This window comes from Calidris pugnax, unplaced genomic scaffold (assembly GCF_001431845.1).
Source record: "Calidris pugnax isolate Ruff unplaced genomic scaffold, ASM143184v1 scaffold147, whole genome shotgun sequence".
NCBI classification, from domain to species: Eukaryota; Metazoa; Chordata; class Aves; order Charadriiformes; family Scolopacidae; genus Calidris; species Calidris pugnax.
Window position 1 is genome coordinate 6,562,888 of NW_015092359.1, and position 11,724 is coordinate 6,574,611.

At 36.8% G+C, this 11,724-nt stretch overlaps 1 protein-coding gene across 1 annotated transcript in view; it reads left to right on the plus strand.

Moving 5' to 3' along the window:
* ACYP2 (acylphosphatase 2, muscle type) overlaps positions 1-10,409 on the plus strand; it is a 43,328-nt gene extending 32,919 nt beyond the window's left edge. The window contains exon 4 of the mRNA XM_014962530.1: positions 9,643-10,409. Within this exon, the coding sequence (XP_014818016.1) occupies positions 9,643-9,757 (115 nt within the window). The 3' untranslated portion in view covers positions 9,758-10,409. The remainder of the gene's footprint in view (positions 1-9,642) is intronic.
* Positions 10,410-11,724: the final 1,315 nt, after the last annotated feature.

Below are 11,724 nucleotides of genomic sequence, written 5' to 3' on the forward strand. Positions count from 1 at the left end.
TAGGAGTTTAGGAACAGATTTATTGTACTTTGCCAGTAATTCTCTTCTTACCAAGCGTTTCACAAAATATCAAAACCTGTTGTATGTAAAGAAATTACAACAGATTACTCTTACTTTGCTGTTATAAACTACCTGTGGGAGAGACAGCAGTTAGGTGGCAAGGTGGCATTGCCTGAGCAATGCTCTTGAAAATCTAATAGCTGGCATGCTCAATTATATACATAAAAAAGCAGAGCTGATTTACCAAATTCTTACTGCTTATTTAAAAAAAACCACTTAGTGTTTCTTTATTAAAGCATACATTCTTATCTCATTGCTCACAGTTCTTCTGAAAATGTGTTTTTAAACAATTGAATGGAAACCAAACAATTTATATGTACTAGAAAATATTAGAGAAACTCAGATTTAGCTTGTTGATACTCACATCAAAGGAATATGCAGTTATCCTAAAAAGGGCTCCAATATGTCTTCTAAAATAGAAGTTCTTTGCAGTAGAGAATATTGCCCAGCTCACTGCAAGTTTAATGAGTTGGAGAAGTGTTTCCTGGGTATGTTAGGTTGTTAACCCAAAAATTCTTTTTTCCAGATTGCCTCCTGATGCATATTTCTGCTCTGGCAGCTTACATCACATGAAGCATAAGTGACAAAATTAAAAATTTGTGTAAGGCAAGATGCTTATTAATAGCTATTAACAATACCTATTTAGGAATACTTGAAAATGGTATGGACTCGTTGTCTCCCAAAGATGGTTTCCATGGTTTGGGATTTTTAGGTGTTTGTTTCTTGTAAGTAGTCATAGATCTCTGCTTAAATTTTGCAAAAACAGAGGTCAAGTCTATCTCACTGTCCTCGTCAGAAGTTACTGTTGACTTTAGTAGAAATAAGATGCTGTCTTCAGTAGATGCTGTCTTTGAAGTAGTAAAAGTTTTCAGCTTTTGAAGTCTGAAGCTCTCAATACCAAAAAAGATGTACTGCTAAAGGGCAGATTCTGGTGAGTCAGCAGGAAAATGTCCAAAACTAATGGAAAGTTTAGGAGGCAAGATCAAGTTCATTGTTCTCATAATAAATTAAAAAAAAAAATAAAAAAAAAATCACTAAATCTGCTGGTTTGCTTTCTGTAAGCGGTAACTTTAAATAGCATGTACCTTGAGAAGGTGATAGGTTAGTGATTCCAGTCTGGGTTTATTTTTGTAGGAAAATATTTTTTCCTAGAAAATAAATCTCTATTTCTTGATTCATTTTATCACTGTTGCAAATAAATAGGAAAATGTTTTTTAGAGAAAAGGTCTAAATAACAAGTAAAATAAAAATACAGTGTAGTACAGCACAGGAACCACTAAATAGCAAAGAACCTGTATCAGATCCTATTTCAATAAATATTAAAAGCCTTGTTTAAAATAACATTTTTCTTTTTTTTTTTTTTACAGAAAGAAACATTAAACCAAAATATGTGTTCATGCTTTGATAGCTTCCTTAAATAGCTTGGAGCTTTGATGTTAAGTGTGTTTATTTCTACTAAGTGAGTATATTTGTAATGACAGTTTATAGACCACAGGAATGGACTTGACCATAGCCATGCTTGCAGCACTGTTGCAGCTCACATGAATAGGTCTCTTTTTTCCTATTGAGCTTTTCATGATATTAATAGAAAGTTTAAAGCTGAACAATTAGAAATGTTACAAAGCTGATTTGAATAATGTAGGCATGAAGGAAATAAAGTATATATACACTGGTAATATATAAAACCAGGTGATATATCCAAGATAATCAAAAATACAACATCTTTTTCCTATTATTTATGGAAACAATAAATAATACATATCAACAAACCCTAGTTCTTGGTAACAAATCTAATCAATTGCAAAGGGGATTTTATTTCCAGGGAATATTATATGTACATCTTGTATACCATGGGTGCCTTGTTACCTTCCTTGTAAACATACCATGCTGGGTTCACCTCAAGAGCATGTTCTGGTGTGCTGGAAACCACAAATAGCTCTTGTCAAATAAATAACAGCTGTAACATATACTTATGTTAATCTTTTACTTCCTCTTTATTGTAGCTATATTTGTAATGCAAAATCCAAAAAAATAGAGCATTATGAAAGTACATCTTGAGAAAACCCCAATTTTCTCATCGTGTAAAATTTAAGCAGACTATTAGCTAGTATAATCTACTTGGTGTTTTTCTGAACAGTTGTGCTTTCTAATGCTATTTTAAAAATTCTCGTCTTCTAATTCATATACTAAAATATCTACTGTTTTATATCACAGTTGTTTTAAAAAATGCTCCTTGAGGTTGCATGTTTAAAAGATGGGTGTAACTGCTTCCTTTGACACTGTGCAATTTAAATTAAATCATGTAGTGTAAAGTCAGTGGAAAAAACTGAAGCTGAGCTAGCTGGGTGCTTAATAAGAAAACTTAAAACCACTTTCACAAGCTACAGATAAAAAGATGCTTATACTAGGTACTCTTGATAGAAATGGACACTCTTGGATGTTTCAAAGTGAGCCTGTCTGAAGTATTCAAACAGTGGTATTCTAAGGAAAGGTAAATTTGTGCACAGTTACTGCAACACTGGAAATATTAAATAGTGTCAATCAGACCTGCTTAGTGCTCTGTAACTGGTGATGCTTCCCTTTTAAGTTTTGTTTTTGTTGGAAAGAGCTAGTTTGCAACTTCTCAGTGAATTTTCATGGTTTTCAGTCTTTTAGCTACTTCAAGTACTTGTAAAGTAAGGGAGACTTTTGAAGAAAATAGCAAGTGGTGTTTGATGGAATTCAATATGTTTTGGTCTGGCATTATTTTTAGTTTTTGCATGAATTAATTTGTATTTTTCTGTGTAAATCTGTCTTCTGAGAATTACACAGGAGATACAGGAAGGACGGTAATGTGTGGGTTCGTCCTCATATGGCTTTTATGCGTGTCTTCCTTGCTGGACCTCATTGTCAGAGAAAAGAAGTGTTGCCTTTCAAATTCTTTGTTGCATTTGTCGTCTGCAGTTTTCTGTCTTATTTGAATGCTTTCCTGGATTGTGGATGGGTGTTGGTTTGATAGGAATTCTCCAACTGGATGGCTTTTACTGTATTGGATGGCTCCCTTTATTGTAGTGTCTATTATGTTTTTACTAGGCTGTGTAATGAAATGAATGTTAAGTAAAATTGAATTGGTCAAAGTGTGATGATTCATTATGGTCTTCTAAAAGGATTGCTTTGAAATGGTAAAGGTAAGGGTTTAATTAATGTTTTTAGACATAAAATTGATGGTCAGAAGCAGTAGTACTCTACTCTGTTCAACTCAATAATACAGCTGTTTGTTTTTAAATACAGTTTATATGGGTGATGGGTGCTAATGGGTTTCTAAGCATTAGAACTAGCTTTTCTTTTCCAGAAGCCTGAACTGATACGCTAACAGCAACAGTGCTTCCTCGTGTAAGATCCCCATGGCCTTAGATTTAATAGATGTGGAATGAGAAATAACTTTCAATTGCATTCTGTGCAATGGAGCTGGGTTAGCCAAAATTCCTAGTCTGCCTTCTGAGCCAAATCGTACCCTGCAGAGGCAGACATATTACAAGGAAAAAAATATAATAGGCTTTTTGCAGCTTCTGGCTTTCTGGTATGTTTACTGCTTTGGGAAGATAGGACACAAGCTTAACAGGAAATTCTGTTTTGTCTTGTACTTTCTGTAAGTCATTGTGGACATAAAAGCTGTTTTGTAAAAGTTACTGAAATGGCTGTATTTGGCTTCAGTTTTCATTTACTGCTTTACTCTTCTTTGGAACGAATTTCTGCAACATTGCTGATTTTTTTCCAGGAAGATCTATGAAAGAAGCCAAATGTCACTTGCCTAACATGGTTTGAACAAAGAGGTATTCTGGTAACTTTTTTAAAAAAAATACACTTCCCAGGTTTAAGTAAATTATTAAAAATGCTACTTAAAGTTTACCAAAACTATTAATAGGAAAATCAACAACAGATCTTTGCATCATATGCAAGAAAAGACTCCTATGCCTACACCCGAGCAGGTTGCTTTCTTTCTAGCCCACCCGCTTCTTGGCCTGTATCCTTAGCCTGCTGCTGGCTGGCTTGGGGGTTTTTTGGTTGTTGTTTTTTTTTTTAATCCTCCAAAGTCACCTGTGACTTGGTTTTGATTCGGTGGACTGTGGTGGGGTCATTCTAATAAATGTGCTAAAATGCCACTCCCGGGTACTTTGTTCTCTCTCTGCTGCTTCCCCCTTCCTTTTGCGGGTGTGTAGGTGCAGCCGGCAGGGACGTGCCATGAAGTGTAGACATCTGATGTCCCAGCCTCGGGTGGGCTGCTGCCAGCGGGGTCTGCTTGGGTACCAGGCAGTAAGCACAACACCCCGTACCCATGGCAGCACAGAGTGGCCTGTCCCGTCCCCCCACACCTCCAGCAAAGCTCTAGATGCAGATGCATTTTGGGTCAGGTGGCTTCAGGTTTGTACCCCAACCTCGAGTCTAGTTTGGAGAGCTAAAAAAAATTATTTGGAGCAGAGGATGCAGGCCAGTGGGAGAAATTTGACTGCACATATTGCTTGAGTCCTCTTAACCTTATCCTGCACCAAAATACTAGTAATTGTTTCCAGGATCCCTCATGTATTTTTTTTTTTTTTTAATAAGAACCTGTTTTCTTCTTTCTGAGGCCTGGATTGCTTTTTGCTAAAGTTAAAATGCTAAATGTGGTGGGGTTTTTTTAGGCCACACCAATTCAAATTATGTCAAACCCCAGTATTTTCAAACACGCTTTCTTTACCGAGGTTTTTATCCTTCCTGCTTCTTTTTCTACAACACTGAAGCCTATAAATTTTATATCCAGATTCCTATTAGACCATTAGGCTCTGGCAGCAGGAGCAGAGGTGCAGGGATGATGGAATGGCTCTACAGTAAGCTGTGAGATGCCTTTACTGAACAGGCTACTAGAGGCTTTACTTAGAAGGTTTTAAGTAAAATGTTCCTAGCCCTTATGATTGTAGAACAAAGATTGAAAACTGTGGGTAAAGTTCTTCCCAACAGCTCAGAAGCCAGACGGCAATGATAAAGAATTCCACATTTCTTCTGCAAACATTTAAATATCAGGATTTATGAAAACTTGACAGTACTGTTTCAGAATACAACAACATTTTGGAGGTATCTTATAAATATTTGTAATCCTAGTCTATACACTGTCGCAGATGTAAATACAATCTTCAAAAAACAACATTCTCTCCATTATTTTATCCCAAACAAAGGGAAATAGTGTAAACAAGCCACTGCCTTTTATTTTCTCTCCCTCTAAATAGAAGCACCCGTTTCTCGTTCCACTGTCAGTGATGCTAGGGTTAAGGTGAAGAGAAACAAACATATTCCTAAACTGTGACTGTAGGTCATGTTAAGGTCCATTTCTAGCACTGTAGACTGTAAATTGTTCCACTCTCAGGATAAAATGATTGTGCTTTTTGCATACAATGAATGAAATATTGTAGCAGCATCCTACGTATATTGGTGGTTTGATACAGGGTCTAGAAGGGGAAAAGCGCGTTGTTCCTTTCCAGGCTTGTTTGGGGTGCCAGCTGTGTAAAGGTGCAGAAAGCCCTGTTTCTTCCTGCAGCAGCGTTACCCTTTCATTATTGAAGTAGAAGATTTTAGTTCTGCCAACCTAGCAATTTTTTTTTTTAAGATAAATCTGTTTTATAGCATAGATTTCCATTTAAAAAAAAACCACAAACTTATTTGGGGAAATCATAAAGTTACTCTACTGCCTGTAGTGTTCAAAGTGTGGTGTATTTTAGGGCTGTGCTAGTACTTCCTTGCCTTATAGAGACAAAGTGCCTTAAATAACACTTCCATTTGACCTGGTCAGGCTTCATTCTGACAAGTTACCAGGTAGGCAAGCACCTTAGCTTTCGGGAGATGCTTGATTGGAATACTGTACCCAGCCAGGCTTTTTCTGCGAGGATCTAAATTGGGATGGTGCAAACCCAGCTCTTTAGATACAGTTTTCCAATAGCATATTGCATGGAAAGAGCCCAGTTGCCTAGGTGACAAGCCAGAGTCACTTAGCAAGGTTCATTTCGGTTAAGGAAATTATAAAAGGAAAAGGATGTTGTTTAGGTTTGGTTTTGGGGTATTTTTGCAAACAGCCCTGTCTGAATGAGCCAATCATCAGGTGTTCTCAGCCCTGTGGCAGAGGGTGGGAGGGGGTTGCAAGAAGTACTGCGCACCCTGAGGAGACACTCTAGGGTTCTGGCCTGCCTGGCTTTTCCCCCAAACAGGGAAGTTTTGTAGTTCATAAATCTGTGATTAAAGCGTATCCGAGTTGACCTAATCCCCACACTGCCATTTGAACAGTGAGATTGGAGCATGGGGCAGAGCAGTTGCATAGACTCGAATACTTGAGTAATAAACATGATGGGAAATGGCTGTTTAGAGATTAGCTCTTGTTCCAGTCTCACTGAAGCAGTGTCTCCTTAGGAATAGATCCTTTAAAATAGTTACTGAAGAGTAAGCTATATACTGACCTGTTGCAGACTAAAGGAATGTCCTCATTTGATTCAGACCTACCCCGTGTGATGAGCAAGGTGGAGGCAGTCTTTCTCACTCCTGCAGAGAAGTGGGTAGCAGCAGTGAATTTTAAAGTGGGTGCTATAAATGGCAAGCTAGAACTGCAAATGCTAGTAATTGTAGCTAATCTGTTGCACACATTGGGTGATCTGAAATTCATGGCATAAGTGAAAGAAAATTAAGAAGGCCGAAGCAAGAGGAGGATGCAACACCCGTTCCTAACTTGAGTCTATTGATCTGGGTACTAATGAAAGTTAAAACCGTTTTAAAAAATATTGCCCTGATCAAAGATATTGGAGGTGACATTTTTGGCTTTGTAGATAAATGAGGAAACAACTGTAACTGTGTACTGCTTTTGGCAAATACTGATTTCCTGCTTTCTTAGCTTGTAAAAAAAAAATAAAATGCTTCTTCATAGTGTTCGGTGAACGCTCAGTCGCTTGAGCAAAGTGAGAGAATATCAATCCTATTGCAAAATACTAACATCTCAGTGAGGAACTGAGCCCCTATATTCATGTACATGCCAGGTAGGGAGCAGTTCTGTAACATTTTCTTCTTTACTTCATAATAGGGAACAAAACACATGCACCCTATAAAGAGTTTCTGTGGAGCTGGATTGTTTTAATTGGATTTTTGTAATTTGTACGTTATCCTTATTCATGTGAGAGTATGAGGAGCTGACAGTGAATAAAGTTTGCTCTGTGTAAAGTTACAGAGTTCATGCAGTGGGACTTGGTAATTGGAATCAGCCAGGGATGAATTGTGGTCTTATGTACAGCTGTGAAGGCAGGGCAAGGAGTATATCTCTTTTAGGTTTGTCCAGGACAAACTCACCTTTAAAATGAAAAGAAAAATGAAAAGAAAAATGAAAAGAAAAATGAAAAGAAAAAAAGGAAAAAATCTGTTCACTTATGAATGTCACATTAATCTTCTAAAAATAGTGCAGATCAATTTTTGATTTCATTAATTCAGTATTACAAATACGTGTTCTTTTTTCTCTCAAGGACATCCAACTGTATTAGAGACTTCTGCTAAATAAACAAGGGGCTTTTCAAATTTTTCATAATGTGGAGTGGTTATTACTAAGCTTTTTTCCTTCTGATGGTCTGATGGTCTACCTGGTCTGCCTTTAAGGCTCCAGTGTGGAGTGGAAGGTTGTGTTCTCCTGTTTGCTCATGTATATTCCTGTGTTGTACTCCTTACTGGAAAGGCTTCATCCAAAACAGATGAGAAGAGAAATTGTTCACAACATGAAGCAATGAACAAGAGGTGTGAAGATGTGTAAACGTCTGACAGAATACTTCTTCATTTTGATTGCTGTATACTAAATTAAGGCTTGTCACACTTTGAACATGAGCTATCCATATCTAGTTTGTATTTTCTAGGAAGTCTTTCCATATAGAGCCTCTGTTGCAGTGGCCAAATAGGAAGGAGCTCATGGAGCTCTTTGGCACTGCAAGTTTATAATCCACCAAGCAAGCTCCTAGGGTTATAGTTCAAAATATGTTTGTAGTAGGACATACATGCTTTCTTAATAAAATATTAAGGATGTATATTTCTTAATGATCAAGAGACTGCATGCAGAGTTTCAAGAATAAAGTTAGTTGTGTAGGTCCTGAATACAGGTTTGGAACTTTCTGTGCTAGAGATGAGACCAATGTTATGAAGGACTGTTCAATCTTATGGAGGTCACATTCTCCAAACTGTTACCTACAGTCTGGAGAATGTGACCTGTCTCTTATAACCAGCTAAGACACTTGAGATATTTTGCAGTGTTCTGTTGAGTCAAAAATTGTCTAAAAAATCTTGTCACGTAACAAGATACATTTGTGTTCATCAGGTGTGTTTTATTTATTGGCTCAATATAAACTACCTCTATGCACAATTTTCATTATAAAGACATCAAAACTAAGTCTTATTATAAGAACATTGCATTTTATAATGCTCAGTGTGATTTTTACAAAGGATTAATTAGCAACTGTTAGTATGACATAACTTTTATGGTCTTCAAATTGGAATTTAAATTAATAATGATATATTTTTTAATACAAATCACAAGTACATATCTATACTGGTTTATGCATCATTAACGTTATAAGAAATATTTGTGTGGAAATAGTTCTCCTTAAGTATGGTACACTAAATACTTTCTCTTTCCTATTTCTGAGACTTTAGTGCAACAGAAAATACTGAGAAAGTATTTTTTGTAAATAAACCTCTGTGTAAGCAGAATCATCTGCTGTACTCAAGTGTTTGTGCACCTCCTTTTATCACACAACTTGTTTATCCCTCCTTTGAATTAGCACACTGCTGATAGGAATATAGTGAGTGTGTATGTAGGAGCAGCCATCGCACTCTCAACTTCCAGCCTTGGTTACCTGCTGGTAATTTGTGTTCAATACTATTTTCTAACGTGCTGTGGAAGTAGTCAAGCACCAGCATAATTACAGATTGGACCATAATGCAAATGCATGCAAAATTGCCACTTAACAATGCCTGTATAAAATTCAGTATTTATTGCAACTTGGTATTGCTTTGACATAATTTTAATTTTTGTTCGCTTTATCTATTTTTACTGCTTTTGAACTTACTCGTTTTCATTTCAGTTTCCATTTCTTTTAATTGTTGGAAAAGGGTAAACTGGCTGTTAGAATTCTTTTTACAGAATATTTTCCAATTATAAATTTTGTTTAGGTCCTTGCTAAAAATATAGTACTGAATCTGCAAAGGAAATATATGCCTTTGTTAATGCTATTATAAGCATTTAAAAGGGATCATTACAGTAAATCTGACAAAGCCTTTTGTCAGATGTATTTTTATGTAATATTGTGTCATATTCTTTGAAATACTGATACCTTTTAAATAGGGTTATTTTCCTTTTAAAGCAGAAAGTGAGGGAAAAACAGAAAAGAACTAAACATATTTGCAGAAGCTTCCTCATTGAAAGGCTCCATATAGCTCTTAAAAAGACAAGAAAAAAAAAAAAGAAAAAGCTGGGGGGCCAGGGAAGGCATGACAGGAGAATAAACGCCACTTAGGAAGTCTTGATATGCTAACCCTGTCTTATTTTTCTTGCAGGAAATCCTGGCTGAGTAAAGTTGGAAGCCCAAGCTCTCGCATAGATCGAACAAGTTTTTCCAATGAAAAGGAGATTTCCAAGCTTGACTTCTCAGGATTTAGCACTAGATACTAATAGAAGAAAACATCGCTAAGCGCAAAACTATATGCTGCATGATATTTTCTGTGCCTCCATAATACGTCACAAGAGCATGTGGATGTTTTCTGTTCTGGAGATAAATAGAAATAGTCCCTGTTCACATGAAATAAAAATTCTTAGTTGTTGTATTAGACATTTTACACCATGAATGTCAATAGCTAGTATTGAAAATGCCAGTATCTAATTTATTGCATCTTGAAAGCAAGATAAATGGTTAAAAGTGTCAGTGATTATTTGTGTGTGATGAGATTTCTTACATATAACCATATGGAACCTAATCTCTGCACTGTGATTCTCCATATATTTAGATACAAAATAATAAACTTATGTTTTACTATGTTTATTTTCACCAAAAATACTTAACTACAGAACTGGAACACAGAGATCTGTTCTAACAGCTCTGCATTTATGAATTATGTTATTTGTGGTAATTAGCTATGATATAGTGGCAATTTAAAATAAATTTATGTTTCCTCAAACTAAAGTTATCTAACCAACTCTGGTTTAAAATTCTCTATAAAAATGCAGATCAGGCTTGGAACAAGATGATGAAATGTGTGGCCTCTCATCCCTTTTCCCTTGTCTACCTACTGTTTACATCCATACTGACTAAAAGGATGTTTTAATATTTTTGCTTTTTTGATGTTCTTTCAAAAATTGAAGATCTCAAGTATTTTCCTTACGGATGTGTATGTGCTCCTTAGTTAAGAATGTATGTTGGAACCAGATTCAACATAATGCACCTACATACACCATATCAAGTACATGAAAGGTCCTGGGAAGCTTGAGTTAGGTGCTCACCATAAATATTGGATAAGTCTTTGCAGTATTTGATCTAATTCTCGTATATAGTGCTCTTTTCACAGGCACCAAGGGATCTGTCAGGGTTGGAGCAGACCTGTGTCCTCAATTCTAAAGAGCTCTGGTGTCAGGATTAGTACTTGCTGGAAGACTATGGTTAGATCTCTGAGACATCCAGGCGGGCACCTGTGTGACCTGGCAGTGCTCTCTGGGTCGGTCGAGGTCGCTGCGGTGGAGGCCCACGCAGTAAGTCCCCGTCCGAAGTGTGTAGCACAGGAAGTGCAGTGACATGGTGACATGGTGACGTGGTCACATGCCCTGGGGTTGGCTCCAAGCACGGGCAGAGCCTGCCAGTGTCTGCCTGGGCTCTATCCTCTAACATAGCCTTCCTGAGGACACTTCAGCTGGTATTGCCACTAAGGGTAGATAGCATCAATTTAGGCAACATCCTCAAATTTGTGTTTTTTTGTTGTTTTTTTTTTTTTTAATTTCAAGAAAAGATGTTTCATAATTTAAGCGTTATGTTTTTCATCTGTGCCAAGCAAGGTATGCATAGAAGGGTATTTCTGCTGATATATTTTTGTTTTATAGATATTTTGTTTAATAGATTTATTTTCACTGGGCCTTTGTGTATTAAGCAGTAAAATCTCCTTTCTAGAATTTGCAGGAATTTTTTCTAAATTATTGTAGTTCAAACCCCACTTGACTTCTGTGATTATACACAAGCATCCTTTGTTGAAGTCATTGTCAATAACTCTTGTTCAACTCAAATGGTAAATGGCAAAGTTCAAGTGTAGCAGTAGTTCAATAGCTGTTACATCCTCTCTGAAAATTGTATCCTGCCAAACACAAGGAGTTTACATTTTCCTTGAAGCTACCTGGCAGAAGATACCCCCTCAGTCAAAGGCGTATTCATCCAAGTTCCTTTGCTTGTATTTTGAGCAACAATGATAGAGGAAGGCAGGAAACAAATGGAATATGAGATACACAGGAAGAAGAGCCAAAGATGAAATTGCTGTTTGGATGGGTTGGTGTGGGTGGAGCTGGGTGTTCAGAAGGACTCAGTAATTTTACCCTGACTCCATTATTCACAAGGACTCAGTAATTTTAGCCTGACTCCGTTATTCAGCCTGGAGAAGAGG